Source organism: Panthera onca (genome assembly GCF_046562875.1).
Source record: "Panthera onca isolate mPanOnc1 chromosome E1 unlocalized genomic scaffold, mPanOnc1 haplotype 2 h2.Chr16_ul_2, whole genome shotgun sequence".
Classification (NCBI taxonomy): Eukaryota; Metazoa; Chordata; class Mammalia; order Carnivora; family Felidae; genus Panthera; species Panthera onca.
Window position 1 is genome coordinate 1053009 of NW_027675816.1, and position 21809 is coordinate 1074817.

General features: G+C 46.1%; 1 protein-coding gene across 3 annotated transcripts in view; it reads left to right on the plus strand.

The window, feature by feature from the left end:
- Positions 1 to 125: 125 nt before the first annotated feature.
- The window catches only part of MYL4 (myosin light chain 4), a 29544-nt gene continuing 7860 nt past the window's right edge, over positions 126 to 21809 (plus strand). The window contains exons 1-3 of one of the 3 annotated variants that reach the window (XM_078437036.1): positions 126 to 335; positions 15180 to 15330; positions 18559 to 18586. In XM_078437036.1, the coding sequence (XP_078293162.1) occupies positions 15214 to 15330; positions 18559 to 18586 (145 nt within the window). In that variant the 5' untranslated portion in view covers positions 126 to 335; positions 15180 to 15213. Of the gene's footprint in view, positions 336 to 4013; positions 4107 to 14830; positions 14949 to 15179; positions 15331 to 18558; positions 18587 to 21809 lie in introns of those variants that run through there. The other 2 variants (XM_078437038.1, XM_078437037.1) reach the window with 2 other exon arrangements.

Below are 21809 nucleotides of genomic sequence, written 5' to 3' on the forward strand. Positions count from 1 at the left end.
TCCCCTCTCGGCCACGCCTTCACTCACGCACGCCACGCCCAATCGGCCACCCTAGGCTGAGCCACGCCCAATCGCGACCAGCGGGTTGGGCGTGGCTTACCGGAGCGGGCGGGGAGCGTTTCGTGGCCGGACTACCGCCTCCACTCGCCGCTGAACCTCTCCGAATCAATTGAGGCGCGGTAGTTTGAGGAGAGGGTACAACACGAGAGTTTGGGGCTGACTTTAATTAATCAAGAAGTACTTGTTGAGTTTAGTTCATGCATCATTCCAGAAGTACCTATTCAGGGCTCAAGGAAAATAGGAAATTTGGAAGGATTGCCAGGCTTCAAAGACTGGTAAGGACATGGGCTGTCCACCTTGAAGAGATTACGGTCTCTTTAAGGGAAAGACAATGTAACAGACTGCTACGTTATGTGGTGCCCATTATAAGCGACGTAAAAATTCAGAAGCGAGGGAAATAAATTGGGATTAAGATGAGAAAAGTTTCAGGGAAGGAAAAAGGGAGACTTAAACTGGACTCTGAAGGATAGGTGGAATGAGAAGAAGAGTGTCAAGTGAAGGGAAGCAGAAATGAGATCAGTCTGGTAAGAGTTAAGGCATTAACTGGAAATAGTTACATAGATGACTGGATCATGGAAATTGTTATTCCTGATAGGAGAGGCATTGGGCGTATTGGGAAATCTAGAGGCTTGATTTTGAATGTCATCTCTGGCACCAACTAGTTTTAGGTCCTTAGGCAAGTCACATTTCTGAATTTGTATTTCCTTAGTCTGAAAATAATGATTAAAAGAATTAAATGGATTGATGTATGTGGTTGTGTCTGACGCACACAGTAGGCTCTCTCAAGTTTCCTTCCTGCTCCCTCTCCCCCGCAAAACGTGTGAACCAGGGAACTATTAACATTTTGTTTTTTGATAGATGATGAAAGCACTTTTGGAAAGTTGATTGTCTAATCAGGACATCTCTGTGCTAGATGTGGAACTCATGGTATAATCTATGATGTGGGAATTTCCCTTTCTGGTTCTCACATTTTATGCAGATGAAACAGGTTAGAATGGATTCCTTCCTTCCTTTGGGTGATGTTGAAGGGAGGGTTTTTTTGTTTTTCAATACTAGTTAACAGAGCTATATCTGTCACCACCAACCATCTCGAGTAACTGCTTATTTGTAGCACCGTAAAGCGTAAGTGCCAAGGAGATCTTCTGCCCTGTGCCCTGTTTTTATTTTATTTTTTTTGTTTTTAGCAGGATTATGAGTCGTCTACACTGTCCAACTGCGTAGTCACTAGCTATTTAAAGCTTAGTTAAAATCAAGTGAATTAAAAATGAAAATGTTCAGACACCCTAGTCACATTCCAAGAATTCAATAGACATACGTGGCTAGTGGCTCCCATACTGGGTAGCACAGATATAGAATATTACTGTCAGTGGCTTGACTGGGGCTGGAGATCCAAAATGGCTTCACTCACGTTTGGGGCCTTGGTGCTTGCTGTTGCCTGTGCCCCTCAGTTCTCCACATCGCCACATGACTTGTGTCTCAGCGTTGGCCTCTCATCAGTCGGTAGGCTAGCCCCATTCTTGACTTTGTGGCTGGCAACCGAGAAGGTAAAAACTGAAGCCAGGAGGCCCCTTAAGGTATAGGTCTGTAAATCAAACCCCATCACTTCTCATTGATTAAAGCAAGATACAGGGCTCGCCTGGATTCAAGGGGAGGAGAAATAGACTCTAGATGGGAGAATTGGCAACATGACACTACAAAAGGCTTGTGCCACCAGAGGGATGGATGGCCGGACCGTCTTTGGAAACAGTCTACCAGATGTGAGATGAGAGAATCTGTAATGGTAATGGAAAGGAGATGGGCGAGAGGTATCACTCTTAAAATGTGATGCTTTTAGCTGGTCACAACACTCCACCTTTATTCTGATTAATGCAGAGAGCGCTAAGACTATTGCTTTTATTATCGGGATGACTTTTAGTAAAGTAGACTAAAGTTGTATTTGCGTTTTTAATTGGCACATGACATTATTTGCCCATGCGAAGCTTGTGGTTGTTTTACACACACAGCTCTTCTACATACAACATGCAGCCAGTAGATTTTTGTGCAATAGATTCTTGTAAACTTGAACGTAGGAACTTGCAACACAGGATACGTAATGATGATATTTGGTGTGTGAAAATGTGTATCTAGAGTCAGAAGCGTCTCTGATGCTTGGTGTTCTGGCTCTTAAACTTACAATTTGCTTCTAAAATCCCTGGGATTTTTTTTTTTCTCCCTAAAAAAAGGCATGTCTTTTCTAACTGTTCTTCACTAGGCTAATACATCTGTTGTGGTTTTCTGCTCATCCACAGCAAGGCCACATTGTTTGAAGTTGTGCTTTGATGGGATCTTTTAAAGCATTTTTACTTCCTTCTGTGTTCCTGATTGACCTACTTTAACTTGCCATCCAGCAACCACTTAGGCATCCTGCTGTCATCCATTATCCACATAATGTTTAGCTGGTGAACGGAGCTGGGTTACAATAAGCATTATTCCAAACATGGTAAATTATCTCTTTTCCTTAGCCTGCCTCTTTGTCTGTTTCATGTTCACTCAGATTCAGAGGCCGGCTTTCAGGGAACCGTTTAAGAAGCTAGACTTGGTTTTCTTGCCAAGATGCAGGTCCCACTAAATACATAGCCCCCAACAAGATTGCTCTTCTGAATTCCTTCAGTGACCCTTGTCTGTACCTCCTGTTGTCCCTGTTCATGCTGCGGTCGTATCATCTTATATTACCTGACCTTGAGGCATTTACTCCTGTGTTGGCTTCTCCCTCTTGGTCAAATCATCCCTTTCCTTTGGCATCTCTGATCACACAGTCTCCTGGTTTTCCTCCTACTGCTCTGTTTTTATTAGTTTCCTTTGTAGCCCCTCTAATGTTAGAATGGTTCGGGGGCCTGTTCTAGGCCTTCTTCTCACCCCTATGCTTTCTTCCTTTCCAAACCCATCCGTTCTCTTGGCCTCCGCGCTCATAGAATTGTTCCAAAATCTGTATCTCTAGTCAGACTGCTCCTTAGAACTCCAGACCTGAGTGCCTAGCTGTCAACTGGACGTCTCACAGGTTCTTGTTGAGAATAGAATTCCTTGTTCCTCATACTTGAAGTACTTCCCATCTCAGTTTAAGGTATCACCATCCTCTCCATTACCCAAACCTGAAACCATGCTCTCTCTTTGACCCTACCAACTAGTCACAAAAGCCCTACTAATTTTACCCTGAATATACCTTCTCATCTCTTCCTGTCTCCAGCCTTACCTACCCTCAAAAACAAGTCTGATCATGTCAGGACTCCCTCTTAATCCTCCCCTCCCAACTCAGGATTTCCCATTGCTCTCAGGAGATCGCTCAAACCTGTTAACTTCTCTTCTAAGGTCCTCCACGGTCTAGTCTCTGCCACTTTTTTCAGCCTTGCCTCACTTCCCTGTTATACTCTATATTCCCCAAAGGGGACCAGAATATGTCACTTTGGCAAAAGGATTATTTTGACCTGAAAAAAACTAGGAAGCAACAAACACAGAAAGTGCTCTTTGCTTTCCCCCATTTGCCTAAAATCAGGACATCAATTTCCCTTTGTGAAGTTGTTTCCTCTTCCCCCCTCTCCTGTACCAGGAGGAGGAAAACAACCATTATCACCAGAGACAAGGAGCTGGCACTGATTCTGCACAAACAAACGTTACTGAAATAACCCTTATCTCCCATTAGTTCCCCCATATGTTTACCTTTCCACAGCTTACCACCCCGCAAGCCCAAACTTTTCTCCTTTGTTTTGTCACTTCTCCACAAATTTATTGCTGTTTGCTAAGATGGTATGTAAGCCTCAAGTTCTAACCACCTCTGGTTTTTAAACTCTTATTTTTAAAATTCTGTTAATCTGTCTTTCATCAGTTTAATTTACAGGGTCCATGATACAAACCTAAGAGGGTAGAGGGACGGTCCATGATACAAACCTAAGAGGGTAGAGGGACGGTCTAGCACATAGCAAGAAAGTAGCCATCTACAAGCCTGGAAGAGAGCTCTCATCAGAAACCAAATTTGCTAGCACCTTGATCATGGACTTCTAGCCTCCAGAACTGTGAGAAAATACATTTCGGTTGCTTACTCCACCCAGTCTGTGGTATCTTGTTATAGCATCCTGAGCAGACTAATATGATCAAGATTATTTATGTCATATCTCCCGAAGGGAAGGCTAAGCCTTACATGTCTCTTTATTGTTTTAGGAAAAGAATTACATATTTAGTAGACAATTAAAAAATATTGACTGATTAAAGTGGAACTCTTTACACATATTACTTCTTCTTCCTAAATCACTTTGCCCTTATTCTTTTTTTTAACAAGGAGAAGCTATTTAGTTAGTTATAATTTGTTTTAAGTTTATTTTGAGACAGAGAGAGAGAGGGAGAGAGAGAGTACGTGAGCAGGGGAGGAGCCGAGAAAGAGGGAGAGAATCCCAAGCAGGCTCTGCAGTGCCAGCGAGGAGCCCGATGCAGAGCTTGATCTCTCGAACTGTGAAATCCTGATCTAAGCCGAAATCAAGAGTCAAACGCTTAACCGACTAAGCCACCCAGGCACCCCTGCCCTTACTCTTTAGCTAAATTCAACTCATCCTTCAGGCCTCAGGCCTTGATGTTACATCCTTAGAATATTCCCTGTCCTACCTAACCAAAATTATTAACTCTACCCTACAATTCTCTCTCACAACATCTTTATTCTTTTCCTTCATAGTATGTACGGCAATTTTAATTATATGTGTTTAATATAAATTCCTTGAAGGTAGGGACTTTGCCTCACCCTGCTGTCCTCATTATCTAGTATAGTGCCCTGCACAAATATAAAGTTATTAAAATATTATAAGTATATCTGATGATTAAATGACATCACTACTCAGTGTTATCCCTTATTGGTCATAACTTGATGCTCTTTTGACTGTCCCTTTCTGGACCCAGAGAACAGGCTGGTTTTGCACACAGGTCCGTAAGGGATTTCAGGTCAAAGCAGTCTGAAGTGTTGAGGCTAATCAGATGCATCCTGGTTGAGGTGAGCTCTGAGATGGTCTACATGGCTGATGGCAAGGAGGGCTGGACAGACTTCAAAAGCACAGGGAAGAAGATAAATGGTAAGCAAATTAGCTTGCCTGCAGTGGAGGCAGCTTAAGCTTGGTTGAAGTGGTGGTGTGTGGGACAGTTGATAAGCTCTGGGTTCCAAACTGATGACTTTAGGTTGATAAAATAGACCTATGGAGCTGCTGGTGGTGATTGAGCTGGGCAGTGACTTCACGGGAATGGAATTTGAGAAAGATTATGCTAACAGCTGAGGATTATGTGAATTGGAGGAGAAAGACAGTAGGGGCCAGGAGTGCAGCAAAGAGGCTGCTAGGGAGATAAGGCAATTCTAAATTTCCATTATTCTCGGATGGTTGTGACGTGGGATCAGCGAGCCCAGCGGTTGGTTGAAAAAGAATTCTTGAGACATTTTATGGTGCAAAAAGGTGTTTTGATTGTAGCACGGGAGCAGGACCCATGGGCAGAAAAGGCTGCATTGTGATTGTGAAGAGTGACTGATTATATAGGGTTTTCTATCCTATGGAGGTGAAGGTGATGCTAGGTCTCCAGGAAATGGAGTCTATAGGTTCCTGGAGGTCTATCACTGAGATTGTGTTTTTCTTGTAAATCATTAAGACAGTTACAAACTATAATGGAGTTTCATGTCCTGCATGACTGTGATCTTTATCAGTTAACCATTTGTTTTTCCCCTGTCTTTGTTCTTAGGTAGTTACTAGTGCCAATATATATATATATATATATATATATATATATATATATATATTCCACCTTAAGGCAGTGGGGAGGTTGCCCCTAAAGGGGGGATTGCAGGATGTTGATCGTGTTTTGCCCTCAGCTTGCCTTTTTCTCTCTCATAATTGAATCTGAAAAAGATGGAAAATGAAAATAGTTACGAGTTACTTATTTACAGTGGGAAATATTCTTATCCAATTCCTTTTTTTAAGGGCATTCAGATTCCAACCAGAGGCTGCTTATTGAGTACAGACAGATCAGAAGAATGAATTCAATGATCTTACCAGCTATTATCTCCCTTTCCTCAGAAGGCACTTATATGCCTGATTGCTAGATAAAAAATATTTCTATTATCTGGAGAGGATGTTCACCAAATAATAGATTCTTTGTTTCTCCCCTTTTTAAATGTATATATTTTTACATTTATTTATTTTTGAGAGACAGAGCACAAGTGGGGGAGGGGTAGAGAGAGAGGGAGACACAGAAACGGAAGCAGGCTCCAGACCCTGAGCTGTCAGCACAGAACCCATTTGCGGGGCTCGAACTCACAAACCGTGAGATCATGACCTGAGCTGAAGTCAGACGCCCAACCGACTGAGCCACCTAGGTGCCCCCTCCCCTTTAAAAGATTTTTTTTAATGTTTATTTTTGACAGAACGTGAGTGGGGGAGGAGCAGAGAGAGAGGGAGAATCCAAAGCAGGCTCCATCCAGGCTCTGAGCCGTCAGCACAGAGCCCAACGTGGGGCTCGAACTCATGAACCGTGAGATCCTGACCTGAGCCAAGTCAGACGCTTAACCGACTGAGCCACCCAGGTGCCCCTGCCCCCTCCCCTTTGTAGCTTCTAGGCAAAATTTAATTTTTCTCTAAATAATTGCATAGCAATGAATTAAATGCAGACTTGATTCTGTTCCAGTCTGGAGTCTCTTCTATAGTTGTCACAAATAGAACCTGTTGTTGTTTGCTTGTTTTATGTGTCACAAATATATGATTTGGGACATAGGTGATGAACTCAGTTTAAAATATACTGAGTTTGAAATGCTCAGGTGAGAAATGCCCAAATTTTAATTGAATATGTGAAGCTTGAACAATTTAAGAAAGAAATTGAGGCTGGAGATAAGAGATTTTCCCGGTTGAACTAAATGCATTCTATTTTGGTTATATAACACCTTTTAAAACCTCCGTGTGAGTATTTGTCATTACATTAAAACTATTTATATATCTGCATCTTCCACACCAGACAGGAAGCTCTTTAGGGGCAGGGATGGCCTCTTACTCATTTTAGTAAAAGTAAGTGCATACTGTAGGTGTTTAATAGGTGTTAGCTGAATGAATGAATGAATGAATGAATGAGAGTAAACTGGATAAAGGAGATACAGGAGAGGAGGGTCAATGACAGAACTTTGGTATGATAAGTACAGCAGAGAAGGCCCAGAGACAAGACCACTAGATCTAGCCACAGAGAAGTCAGGGAGGAAGTCAGAATTTAAGAAGTAAAAGAAGAAGTTGGTAGAAAGGAAAACCAAGAAAAGAGAATCATTTTTAGCACTAAGAACATCTCCCCAAATGCTGAGGCAAACTGCTTGCTAAGGGGTAGAGTCTTTTTTTCCTTGCTAGGAGCCATCCACACTGTGGGTGACAGGGCCAGCTGTCATTGATGCTTTCTTTCTCCCTTCCCCGCTTGGGGGCCAGGGCTCTCCATGGAGGAATCCTTATCAGCTCTACCAGCTTCCATTGTTGCCTTACAGTAGTGTCCTGGGTTCTAGTCTCAGGTCTGCCATGACCTTGGTCTAGTCACCCCTTCTATCTGCACCTCTAAAGTCCCTTGCAGCTGACAGGATGTCTGGGGCAGCGGGGGGGGGGGGGGGTGTAGTTTGGATGACGGTGAGGGTTCTGACTTGCTCCCTGTTGCTTTCAACTATAAATCACTTTGCCAGACACCAGCTGTCCTGCCCTCTGCTTTAGATTCTCAGGCGGACTCCAACCCACCTGTTGTTGGAGCCCCTCCCAATGTCCTCCTCCCACAGCTGAGCTCACAGATACAGCACTAGGCAGCACTGCCTTGATCACAGCACAGAAATTAGCTTCAACCATTTAGATGGACTCTCGAGTGATTAGGCCAAATGTGTAGCATTCTCCACCCGCACTAAACAGCCAAGGAAATGAAGTTGGACGGGATGATTTAAAGCGCTCTGAGGACTAGTCCTATCATGGTCTTTGAAAAATTGCTTTTAGACCCTTTCATTCTTTCTCTGCCTTTACCTTTGGTGCTCTGGGTTTTAAAGGTCACGGAGACTTCAGATTTTCATTGCTTTTTTCCTTCTTCCGTGGTCACAAGGAATCTTAGATACAGGGGATTGGGTTAATCATTCTCCTTAATTTATAGCCTTCTTTCATCAGTGGTCCATGCAAGGCCTCTCTTGTTTAATTTTTTATTTGCGCCCTTTTATCTCACCGTTCCATCCCATCCAAACAACACTCACCATAAGCAACCCTCAAATATTTTTATTTTAATTTTTTAATGTTTATTTATTTTGAGAGAGAGAGTGAGAGGGAGGGAGAGAGTGTGGGAGAGACACAGAGAGATGGAGAGAGAGAATCCAAAGCAGGCTCCATACTCAGCGGGGAGCCCAACACGGGGCTGAATCTCATGAACGTGAGATCATGACCTGAGCCGAGATCAAGAGTTGGACGCTTAACTGACTGAGCCACCCAGGCGCCCCAACCCTCAGAGATTTTTAACGTGTATTTTTTTGTTTGTCTGTGTCCTTGAATAACACGTAATGCTTCTAGTATCCATGTACTTAATAAAATTTAATAATATATCTTATTCCACCCAGTAGAGCCAAATGTTATTTCAACATGTGAATGATATAAAAATTATTGATAAACTGTATTAAACTATTATTATTTTTTTGCTACTAAGTCTTCAAAACCCAGTGTGTGTTTTTTCTGATAGCACATCTCAGTGTAGATGTTAAATTTTCGTCAGAAATACTCGATCTGTATTTAGATTTTGTAATTTCACAGTTGAAAAAGTAGATTCACATACTAAGTTGTTTCAAGTGTACTTTAGAATTTTCCAATACCTGAATCAAGTACAAAAAAAATCACTTTCCTCTAATATTTGCCTCTAAATGGACAAAATTGCTTCATCTATTTTAAAAGAATTGATTTGACTTTGAAGCAAAAGCAAATCAGTATCAAAAGTATGTCCAAGTTAATTCACTAACTCCGTGTCAACTCAGTATTACCAACATGAAATTCAAGGAGATATTGCATAAATTGAAAAGGAACTCTAAATTTATTAATATCAACGAAACATTTAAAGTTTTCTTGCCATTTTTGCAGCCCGTTTACATAATGCTGTTGATTAAAATCTGCATTTTTATGTTAGAGAAATGTGTATTAATTTGCATTGTGAGCGGCTTCAATTGTAGCAGAAATTCTTATACCTATCTAGCTGGCTGAGTTGCAAATAAGTGTTTTCTTTCCTTGGAGCTTGAGTTGTGGCACATTCATATGCAGTGTGGCGTCAGTGAGATTATATGCAGGTATTTTAAATTTATAGAAATGTTATTGTGGTTTACATCTTTTTCAGCTTCTTACTCATCACTGTGTTTCTTCTGGGTATACATCTAATCTATTGCTTTTAACTGACATGTGGCATGGTCTCAGTGATGGGGACCCACATTGCTTCCACCTCCTGCCACCGTAAGTCATGCTTCAGGGAACCTCTTTATTCATGTCTCTCCTGAACTCGGGTGAGATTTCTGTCAGATGTCCACTCAGCTTGATTGCCCTTCTAAACCACAAAGCCCTTCTACCTCTATCCCCTGTATTTCCTAGCTTTTCTATTCCTTTGCCTTTTTAAAAAATGTTTATTTTTGAGAGAGAGAAAGAGAGAGAGAGAATGAGTGGGGAAGGAGCAGAGAGAAAGGGAGACATGAAACTGGAAGCACGCTCTAGGCTCTGAGCTGTCAGCACAGAGCCCGACACAGGGCTAGAACCTATGAGCCATGAGGTCATGACCTGAGCCAAAGTCAGACATTTAACTGACTGAGCCACTCAGGTGCCCCAAGAGAGACACTTTTTAAATTGTAATTCATCTGTCCTGAGATTTTAGGGGATAAGGGAGAAAACAACTGTCCAAAGTTCAGTTGCCCCCTCGCTGTTTTTTTATCAGTTCTTTACAAGCACAGTACATCTTCAGTGCCCTGATGTACCCTAACCAGCACCTGGATCATAGAGTTGAGTCACACAGGTGATGGGGCATCATTGCATGTTCGAAGGCAATAGTGGAGGGAAAGACAGATCAGGACCCCAGAGCTCTTTTTTTTTTTTTTTTTTTTTGGTTGTTCCACAGCCATGCCTGGCCACATCTCTCTGACACACACACACACACACACACACACACACACACACACCAGTTCAAATAGGGCTCCCCTTCATCCAAGCGGCTTCTCACAGTTCTCTTCATTTCTTGTTGGTGTTTTTCTCTGTACAATTCTTCTGCTGTTGACCTTGGAAGAGGGAGCAGCAACCACACTATTTCAATCAGGAGGCAAACTCAAGGATTTTGAGCACTTGCTCTGTGTTGGACACTGTTCTAAGGATGTCACCCACATTAACTCATTTAACTCTCTGAGGTTGTATTGGCTGCCCCATTTTATAGATGGGAAACTGAGACATAAAGAAGTTAATTAGCTGGCTTAACTAACTGAGTCAGGACTCTAACCCAGGCAGTCTGGCACCTGAGTGGTCTCTCTTACCCTCTGCCGATTTACCCAGTGCCCTGTATGGGGACAGATTAGTGTCGGCCAGGGCGTTGCCCCATGATGTCTAGTTTATGAGACACTGGCCAGAAGAGAGGAGGGAGGGGTGACTAGGACAAGGCATTAAGAGCCAGGCCTGCTGTCAGCAGCATTTGATCCCAGGCAGGAGACTCTGATGGATCTCTTTCAGGATAGGACACAGGCCCTGTGTGGTTAGAGGGGAAGGGAGAAGGGTGAGTGAGCGTGCGTAAGCCCAGCCTAAAGGAGGCCTGATGTCAGTTCTCTGTGCATCTGTCTCTGAATTTGACATGGGGCATAAATGGGTTGGTGTGAAATTCTGTCCTGCGTTTTCCATCTACTGAGTTTGAAGTCCTTCCAGTGGGAGCATCTGAGTGTGTTGGCACAGCTCTGGCTCAGGAACCATTCAAAGCCTCCCAGAGGCACCGGTTAGGCTGCCAGGACCCGCTGCCACGCTCGCCTCTTCATACCCTGCCTCTTCTTTCCTTCTCTCTTTCCTTTGCTCTAATTGGTCCACATGTATTGGGCGGGGAGGGTGGGGGTGGTGGTGGCGGGCACTGTCATAGACCCTGTGCAGGATACTCTGGATGGACAGGAAGGTAAAAGTCAGTGACCGTGAAGCAGAATGGGGACCATAAAAGTGGACCCTCTGACTCCAGTAATGGGCCCTTGTGAACCGTGGGCATCATGAGCTATGGTAATAGCAAGGCCAGCCTCTGGTGTCTTGATTCTTGATGCATGGCTCTTTCTGGAAAACCACACTCTCCTCTCGCTGCTGCTGAAGTGCCAGATACTTTTTTAGCTGGTGTTGCTCAAAGAGAATCAGAAACTGGTTTGAGGAGTGTCTCCTCTCCTGCTGGAGTGCTTGTGGCCTAAGGTTTCAGGCAGGCTGGCACCTCGTCTGAGTGTGGCTGACAGGCAGGCCTCCTGGCCCCAGGGACTTGCTACATGCTTTCTGAGCCACAAAATATGTCACACTGTGGGTACCCAGCTGCCATCCTTCTCCCTCCCCCATTCCCTTCCACTTCTTCCTCTTTCCTAAACCTACACTTTATAATCCCAGTAGCCTCTGCCGCCTTACCTGTGCCTCCCCCTGTGGTCCCCTCTTCTGGAATTCCTTCTGGAAAGTCTGAGAAACCTGAACACTCGTCTAGCTTCATCTGCCTGGGAAAGCAAAATGAAATTCACAGCCAGGAGTGTTTCCAGTGTGCGAGGGATGGTTTGTGGTGCCTTGCTTACGATATTTCATACAGATCTCACAACAGCTTGAGAAGGAAATGTTTATTGTTGAAGGTCCTTAGGGTGCTGGGCCCAAGATTAGGAAATGCAAAACGGGGATTCAGCCCTATGCTTGTCTGCCTCTAAAGCCCTCCCCCCCACCACACCCTTTCCATGTCTGGATGTTCAGTGAGCCCCATTCGGTTTTCCCAGTTTTCTAACCTCATAGTTCTGTTCCCAAGCAGGTTGGATATTTTACTCCTCCTTAGAATTTAAAAAAAAAAAAAAAAAAAAGGAAAAGAAAAAAGAAAGGGCGCCTGGGTGGCTCAGTCAGTTGAGTGTCCAACTTCTGCTCAGGTCAAGATCTCATGGTTTGTGGGTTTGAGCCCTGCGGCAGGCTCTGTGCTGAACGCTTGCTCAGAGCCTGGGGCCTGCTTTGGATTCTGTGTCTCCTTCTCTCTCTGCCCCTCTCCCCTCATGTTCTGTCTCACTCTGTCTCTCAAAAATAAATAAATGTAAAAAAAATTTTTTTTAAAGAAAAGAAAAACAAAAAGATAAATGAAATTAAAGGAAATGCTCGACTCTCGCTTTTTAAAAAAGTTTATTTTATTTATTTTGAGAGAGACAGATAGCAGAGAGAGGAAGAGAGAGAATCTCAAGCAGGCTCTGCACTGTCAGCACAGAGCCCAATGTGGGGCTCGAACCCACAACCAGTGAGATCATGACCTGAGCTGAAATCGAGAGTCTGATGCTTAGCCGACTGAGCCACCCAGGCGCCCTCCAACTCTTTCTTTTGAGGATCAAACTTCTTACTAGAATGGTTAGAATAACCTATTTCTTAACCGGAAGGGGACATATGAGATCATCCCATTCAGTGGTTATTTTTAGACTCTTAAACCATAGAATACTTTCTTAGAAAATGATCCTGGGGCCCTGGTACATAAAACACACAGGAGTGCTGCTGGCTGAAATGGCAGGGGGAGCTCCGAACCTGGCCTCTCTGCGTCCTTACAGCCGGAAGCAAGTTAAGGAAGCCTTGGGTGTCTGTTGAAAACTGTTTGAAAGCTTCTGATTATCTCTCATTTTAGAGATAAGCAAGCTGAGGCCCAGAGAGGGGGAGTGGCTGGCAAGGTCAGGGCTAGTGTCTGGGTCTTCCAGCTTCTGGCTTGCAGCCTTCCACCAAACCCCAGGCCCTGTGTCTTCACAAACCCTGCAGCACACCTGGTCCAGGAAGGGGCTGCAGTGGGAGTAGAGGAGGGGAGAGGCTGGGCTTCCACTCTCCTCCTTCCTCCTTATCAACAACCTGGGCCCCCAAGGCCGTGGGGAACGAGGAAGTCAGGGAAGGGACAGACACGGAAAAGGGAAGGGTGCAAGGGGAGGCCCTGGGAAACAGGTAACGCAAAGGAAGAGAAGGTGAGGCAGAAAAGGGGTGGGTGAGGTGAAAGAGCTAGCAGCTGCTTGCTGTCCCAGACGGGACCAGCACTGGCCTAGGGTTTGCGTTCCCCTTTGGGCGAGTCTGGCCCCTTTTCCTGCCTCAGTTTCCTTTGAAGGCTTCTCTGCTTACCAGTGGTGAAAGCACACCTAGGCTACGGGAGCGGTAGGGTGGGGTAAGAGCGCCACACACCGGGGGCCAGAATTAGTTGGCTCAGCTGTGCCTATAAATAGCTGAACGTCTTGAGGCTGCTTAAAAGTCTCTCTGGGCATTAGGTTCTTCACCTACAAAACCAGGTAGGATAAGAGCAACTCTAAGGGCCCTTTCGTCTAGGAAAGATCTGGCAAATGGAGCCTGGGCTTGGGGAGCCTGGAGAATGGGCTGGTGCGGGCTCCCGACGCCTGGATTTGCAGGCTTAGGAGCTGGCAGGGAGCCGGTGTTGTGGGAGTCTAGCAATCCTGTTTTATAGGCAAGTAAACCAGACTTTTCTGCTCTCAGCTTGGTCTCTCCTTATCTTCTGAACTGTAGAGTCTTAAAGTTCAGCTGAAAGCAATTCTGTGCGGTGGATGAGTTTTCTGGACACTTTATAGACTTTCAATGTTTTTTACAAAAACAGCACATGCTCGTTATAAAAATTTCCATTAATATAGGAAGTGAAAAAAGTACAAAGCTACAAATTGCCGTCCTGTTCCCTTCCTCAACCCCCTCCCCGCCCCAGGATCCCAGGGGTGTTTCTTCCTACCAGTTTACTGTGTATCCATCCTGAGCTTTCCGATGAACACAAACATATCTGTGTGCGCGCACGCCCGTCCCCATAAATGGGATTATGCTATCAATGATTTAAGCATAAACTTTAGAATCGGACACACTTGGGTTGTAATCCAGCTCATAGCTAATTAGCTGAGTGACCCTGTTACCCGACCACTTTTGGTTTCAATCTCCCCAGGTGCAAAAGAGGAGTAATAATATTTATTTTATAGTATTGTGGCAAAGATGTAATGAGATTTTATATGACAGCACTTAACAGTACCTGGTACACAGTAAGCACCACACACACATCTGCACATGCACACACACACAGAGTCCAGGGGCACAGAGCGAGTTAGAGGTGTAGTGACAACAAGACCCAAGTTTTCTGACCTCCAGTCTCGTTGACTTTCAGCCACACCTCCCTGCCTCTCACCTAAGACCCCCCCCCCCCCCCCAAGCACAAGTTCAGTGCTCAGTACTTGTTGAAGGCATGACTGAGGTTGGTGGGGTGAGGGCAGATAAACCCAGGGACTCGAGATTGGTGCAGCTCCTGGGTTGCCTGCTCTGGAGGATGGAGGGCTTTACCCTGTGGATAGGGAGGGTGTGGGGACAGTGTGGGTTGACTGGACCAGCTGTTGCTTCAGGGCTCCAGCCCGGAGGCAGAGCCGAGGCCCCAGAGTGGCTCTCAGCTTAAAGGAGCCTGGCTTAAAAGGAATGCGCAGTGGGCTGCCTCTGCTCAGGAGGGGCTAAAAAAAGCCTTACCCTCCCCTGGGCTTTGTGTGAGGGTTATCAACTGCTCAAGTCAGCTCATCTCTCTGGCTGGACTCTGGCATTTTCGAGAGGGTCTGTTTTCCTGGCCCCTCTGGGTTTCCACTGATTGGCAGGAAGGGATCAGCCTGTCCCAGAGGTGGAGGCCAGGAGGAGTGTGAGGTGTGGAGGGAAGGGGCGGTGGGGGGAGGGGGGCTTGTCGCCCCAAACCTGGTGACAATACACAGTTGTCAGCTGTACCCTGCCGGTGTTTCTTCCTTTTATAGTCAGAACACTTGCTCTTGCTCTCACCCAGCCCCTCTGTGGGGGCTCCTGCCCAGGATAAAAGGGGAGGGAGGCGGCCCGGCCTCCTGTCTCATCTCCCAGGCGCCACATCTCTTGATTCCTTCCTAGCTCCCACCTCCACTGAAGATCCCAGCAAGACAACATGCCTCCCAAGAAGCCTGAGCCTAAGAAGGAAGCAGCCAAGGCCGCCCCAGCCCCAGCCCCTGCCCCAGCTCCTGAACCCCCCAAGGAACCTGCCTTTGACCCCAAGAGTGTAAAGGTGAGTGAGCCTCCGCCACTGGGATGGAGGTGGGGATGAAATTCAGGATCCTGTCTGTCCTGGACCTTAGAGATCTACTTCCTGGAGACTGGACTGGCGTGAGGGCTGTGGCGTCCATGCCCCACATCACAGTGCGTGGGGCAAGGGAGCCGGTGTTGGAGCTGGTGAGGGGTATTTGGGGTTGTAGGTCTTTCCCCTCAGCAATGGATTTCTGCTCTGTCACCCCAAATTTACCCAGCAGAGTTGGGAATGGCAGGGAGGTACAGCCAACCGACCATTCAGCCTTAAATTTTAAGGCACTGGGGGAGCCACCATAGCAAAGAAAAAGAGACTGGCCCTTTTCTCAGAGGTAGTAGTACAATATCTTTCTGGAGAAGAGACACATAATGATAACTGCCCGCGCAACTTGGAGTAAGTGATTTAAGCAGTGAGGAAGCAGGGGGTCTGGGAGAGGCTTCGTCTGTAAGACCCTTGCAGTGGGTGGGCGGTGGGGGCAGAGAGGCTCCAGATAAGGGAGAGGAGGCCTGCTTCCCTCTCCCTTCCCCTCCCCTCCCCAGGTGGTTCCCTCCCTCGGTGGCCTCAACCTGGGCTCCTGGCTGGAGTGTGCAGGGAACTGGCCCCTCCCAGGCTGAGAGCCTCCCTCTAACCTGGTGAGGGAGTGGGGCCTGGTTCCCTCTGCTCCCCCGGCCCTCTGCCCTCTCTGCCCTCCCTGCTCCCCCTCGCACTGGAAGGTTCCTCTCCCTGGAGCTGGTGTAGACTCCGCCTGCTGACTCAGTCACTTTAGGCCTCCCAGCTGTCTGGCCCAGCTGCTGAAGGAATGGGACTGGGAGGGGATGGGCAGAGGGAGGAGTCAGAGGCCTCTGGAGAGTGAAGCAGTTCTGAGCCTTGGCACCAGAATGTAAGAGGTCAAGTGCTACTGGTATGAAGAGCTATTAATAACAGGTTGGGAGTGGTGGGCCCCTGGGGATAGCCACTAGGGCAGGTCTGGGGGTGGCAAGGGATTAGATCAAAATAAGAGCTCAGGACTGGGTTCTGTGACGAGGAGGCAGGGAAACTGAAACTCTGGGCTCTAATTTGGATGACCCTCCCTGGCTCTCTCAGTGTTCCTCCCAGCACCCACAGCCCCCCGAGACCTTGCAGTTGTGCCAGGGACCTGAGGTTGATCTATGGTAATCATTACAAGGGTCAGGAGTCAAGCAGAACTGGGTTGGCCAAGAAATGGAGGCAGTTGCACGTCCCTGGGCTTGGTTAGGGTCCACGTGAAGGCAATAGTGTAAGACCTTGAAAGTCCCTGGGTCATTCATTACTCCCACTATGGGCAGAGCCTAGCAAGAAAAGCTGACTATCTCCCACCCCCATCAGGATCCTTTTATTTCTTTACAAAACATTTTTTTTTAAATAAAGAGACAAACAGGGATGATGACTTTATTTTTAGTTTTTGAGAGAGAGAGAGCGCACGAGCCCACAAGTGTGAGCAGGGGAGAAGCATAGGGATAGAGAGAGAGAGAGAGAGAGAGAGAACCACACTGAGCTTAGAGTGTGACAGGGGCTCCATCCCATGAACCTGGGATCATGACCCCAGCCCAAATCAAGAGTCGGATGCTCAACCGACTGAGCCACCCAGGCCCCCAGGATGCTTTTATTTCTGATTTGTTCTGATAATGCACTACTCCTGTGGGGCAGCCTGGTCCCTGACATCTGCATGGCAGGTGCCTAGTGATCTCAGATCAGAGCCACCCTCCCAGTCTCTTTGGCCCGTCACTTCTCTCCATCTACCCACCTCCCCCAGTTTCTCACCCCTGGTTGAAGTCCTCTTTCCCATGTCTGGAGCTTCCCATCCTGAGGGTTGTTGAAATTGCTTTAAAGTGAAAAAAGAATTTATGTATCCTTCATGAGGACTGTTTCCCCTATTATTGTACTTCTCTGGTTCCTTTGCTTAGAAGACTCTTCGCTCAAAGATAGAACGAAAGTAAACTTAAGCCCAAAATGTGTGGTTATATATTCTGATTTTATGTTTTCATACTAATTTCTCTTACACATTTACTCCTGGGGCTTAACGCATTACGATGTGAGGCAACCACACCATTTCCTCAGAAAGTTCGTGCAAAGCATCCTTTACCCTATTTTAGGGGTTCCTTTACCTTCCTGACCACCCCACCTTCGCCAAAGCCCGTTCCTGGTCACAGCCAGTTTCCTTCCCAACCCACTGTAACCCCTCCTCCGCTCTCCTAGCTCCTTCCAGTCACCCCCGGAAGTCCTCATTAATGGAGGTCAGCCTGTGGGGGGCAGAAGTGGGGGGGGGACACATCACAAGTGGCAGAGTTAGGACTAGAAATGGCTGTCCTTAAAGATATACCAGGAGTGGTTACCACCGCCACTGGGAGGGTGGTGGTAGATAAGGACGATGAAGTGACACACAAAATCCCAAATTACAATGATGACTCATGCTTGTTCATTGCCATTCATTTTCAGAGCTTCCCACCTGCCTCTTCTGTACTCAGCATCGGATTATCATGAGTTGTGGGGGCGAACCCAAAATTTATTCGTTTGCTCAACAAATAGTCTTTGAGCCTCTACCCTGTGCCAGGCATTTCTGTGAACAGTAGCAGAAATGCCTGCCCCTCGGGAACCCTGGCCTCAAGGGGCCCCCCGCCTGGGGACACCTAGAGGCAGGACCGCAGGTTATGAAACATCAAGGGTCCACCCAAACTAGTCTTGCTGTCCCAGTGCCTAAGAGGGAGAGGTGGGGGTGGAATGGGGCGCAGAAAGAGAAGGCGTGATTGGAGGAGGTGGATCGCCAGTGGGAAAGGGAGCCCGAGGGTGAGGAGGCGGTGGGAGAGGGATTGCGGGTGGATTGTGGAGTAGGGATGAAAGCGAGTGTGGTTTCTTGCCGGCTGGGATGAGGAATTATTTACATTTGACCCAAAGAAATTACAATAGGGAGTCAGCATAGGTTCTAACATTATCTAGCATACTTCTCTTTCTCTCTTTCCCTCTCATTGTGAGCCATGGCTTCACAAATGGTCCTGACGGAGCTCTGGTGGCTGCCCTATGTGATAGCCTGTGAGCCGTGGCTCCTAGTCAGGAGGCTGGGTTCTGTGCTCAGTCTCCTGCCCTGCTTATTGGTGACCTGCGGGAGGTGACTCCGACTGCGACGGCGGAGGCCACTTGTGCTTCGGGAGCCTTCGGCAGTCTCAGCCTTCATTCCTGTGTTTCCCTTCCCCACAGATAGACTTCTCTGCTGACCAGATCGAAGGTGAGTACTGACAAGCCCACCTCCACCCACACACCCTCTGTTGCACTTTCCTGGAAGAGGAGGAGGAGGAGGAGGAGGAGGAGGAGGAGGAAGGAGAGCAGTAGTTGTAGGTAATAATAATCACTGTCATCATCATCGATAACCTGTATTTGCCAAAGGTTTTCTGTGTGCCCATTTTCAACTACAACAGATATGTCCTTCCTTCCTTCCTTCCTTCCTTCCTTCCTTCCTTCCTCTCTCTTTCTCTTTCTTTTTTTTGAGAGAGAGGGAGTGGGGGTGGGGAGGGTCTGAGGGGGTGGGGGAGGGGGGAGAGAGAGAGAGAGGGAGAGAGAGAGAGAGAGAGAAAGAGGGAGGGAGGGAGAGATGTAAGCAGGCTCCATGCCCAGCACAGAGCTTCGGGATCATGACCTGAATAGAAACCAAGAGTCAGATGCTCAACCGACTGACCCACCCAGATGCCCCTAAATGTGTTGTTTCTTAAGTGTTCTACATGGATTAACTCACTTAACTCTTACAACAACCTGATGAGATAGAGACTGTTACTCCCCCCATTTTGCAGTGATAACACTGAGGCACAGAGAGGTTTGGTAGTTTGCCCAATCTCACACAGGCAGTTGGTAGTGGAGCCAGGATTCAAACTCAGGCAATCTGATTCCAGACCTGAATTCCCACCTATTCTGCCAGACTGCCTGGAACATATTACATGCACAGCACAAATGTCTTTTTTTCCCCTCCACCCCCAAAACCTACTATTCAAGATATTTAGAACTCCCGTTTCTGTTCCTGGTATTAGAAAGCCCTCCTTAGGTCACCGGCATCCTCTCCCCTCACCCTGTAGCCCACTGAGGTGCTCACTCACTAAAGGGGGAAGGGTCAAGGGTGACTTTGGGGTGCTTAGTCCACCTGTGATCCCCACCACCAATCCTTCTCCATCTTTGATGAAGACATAAAGTTTTATTAAGTACAGCTTCAAGAGAAGCGTCAAGATCTCCTTCCCTCCGACCTGATTATTGCCCGTCTCCTGTAGGAGTCTGGTGTTTTGGGAATGGAATGTTTCATCATGTGATATCTGCTTTATAGCTGGGGCTCACTGCCATTGCAACTTATCCCTCTGTTTTCCCCACCAGATGCCTCCAGGACATAAAATCATGGGAGCTGGAAGGGACCTTGAAAGGTCCTCTGATCCAACCCCTTGATTTTAAGCACGTAACTATATTTTTTTTTTTTTTTTTTTTTTTTTTTTTTTAAATTTTTTTTTCAACGGTTTTTATTTATTTTTTTTGGGACAGAGAGAGACAGAGCATGAACGGGGGAGGGGCAGAGAGAGAGGGAGACACAGAATCGGAATCAGGCTCCAGGCTCTGAGCCATCAGCCCAGAGCCTGACGCGGGGCTCGAACTCACGGACCGCGAGATCGTGACCTGGCTGAAGTCGGACGCTTAACCGACTGCGCCACCCAGGCGCCCCCGTAACTATATTTTTAAAAAGTAGACTAATACCTGCAAATGGTTAAAAAAAAAAAATATACTACTTAAAAATAAATAATGAAAAATAAAAATATTTTCCCTTTGCTTTCCTCTGATGCTGATCCCTCTCCCAAATCCACTGTTGATAAGACTACGTGTCCTTTGAGAAAAATATAGTGATATACCAGTATGTATAAAATGTATACATATTGAGTCATGTGATACATACTGTCCTATACCCTTTACTTAATGCATATTTGGATTTACTAATATATAATATATATTACTTAATACTGTATCTTGGTATCTTTTTATAGTTTATACAATTTTTCATTTTTAAAAAGAATTACATTCTTTTCTTTTTAAGTTTATTTATTTATTTTGGGTGGGTAGGGGCAGAGAGAGAGGGAGAGAAAGAATCCCAAGCAGCCTCTGCATTGTCAGTGCAAAGTCCTACTCAGGGCTCGATCTCACAAAGCATGAGCTCATGACCTGAGCCGAAATCAAGAGTTGGATGCTTACCTGACTGAGCCACCCAGGCGCCCTAAGAATTACATTCTCTAAAAAAGAATGGATGCACCTTTTTTTTTTTTAATTTTTTTTAACGTTTTTATTTATTTTTGAGACAGAGAGAGACAGAGCATGAACGGGGGAGGGGCAGAGAGAGAGGGAGACACAGAATCGGAAGCAGGCTCCAGGCTCTGAGCCGTCAGCCCAGAGCCTGACGTGGGGCTCGAACTCACGGACCGTGAGATCGTGACCTGAGCTGAAGTTGGCCGCTTAACCGACTGAGCCACCCAGGCGCCCCTGGATGCACCTTTTAATTTAATCAGGCTAGCATTGCTAGACCTTTAGGCTGTTTCCAGTTGGGGGGTATCGGCATGGTTTCCCCAGGGGAACTTCCTAGCAGGGGGTCAAAGGATACATGCATTTTAAACTGTAATAGTTATTGCCAAATTGCCTTTCCAAAAAGTGATGCCAGTTTACCCAAACACAGGGCATGAGAACTAGTGGATGCATTTTGAAACTAGTGGATTGAATCTGACTCTGCTTTTGCAACACCCTGTGGATGCTCACTTTTCAGTCAATAGTCTGGGGTGCAGTGAAATACTTAAAATTGACTTCAGTGTATTTTATTTTATTTACTTTTTACTTTTTATTTATTTTTTAAATTTACATCCAAGTTAGTTAGCATATAGTGCAATGATGATTTCAGGAGTAGACTCCTTAATGCCCCTTACCCATTTAGCCCATCCCCCCTCCCACAACCCCTCCAGTAACTATCTGTTTGTGCTCCATATTTAAGAGTCTCTTATGTTCCCTCCCGCCGTTTTAAAATTATTTTTGCTTTCCTTTCCTTATGTTCATCTGTTTTGTATCTTAAAGTCCTTATAAGAGTGAAGTCATATGATATGTGTCTTTCTCTGACTAATTTTGCTTAGCATAATACCCTCTAGTTCCACCCACGTAGTGGCAAATGGCAAGATTTCATTCTTTTTGATTGCCGAGTAATACTCCATTGTATATATACACCACGTCTTCTTTATCCATTCATCCATCAGTGGACAGTTGGGCTCTTTCCATACTTTGGCTGTTGTTGATAGTGCTGCTATAAACATGGCGGTGCATGTGTCCCTTCAAAATAGCATACCTGTATCCCTGGGATAAATACCTAGTAGTGCAAATTGCTGGGTTGTAGGGTAGTTCTATTTTTAATTTTTTGAGGAACCTCCATACTGTTTTCCAGAGTGGCTGCA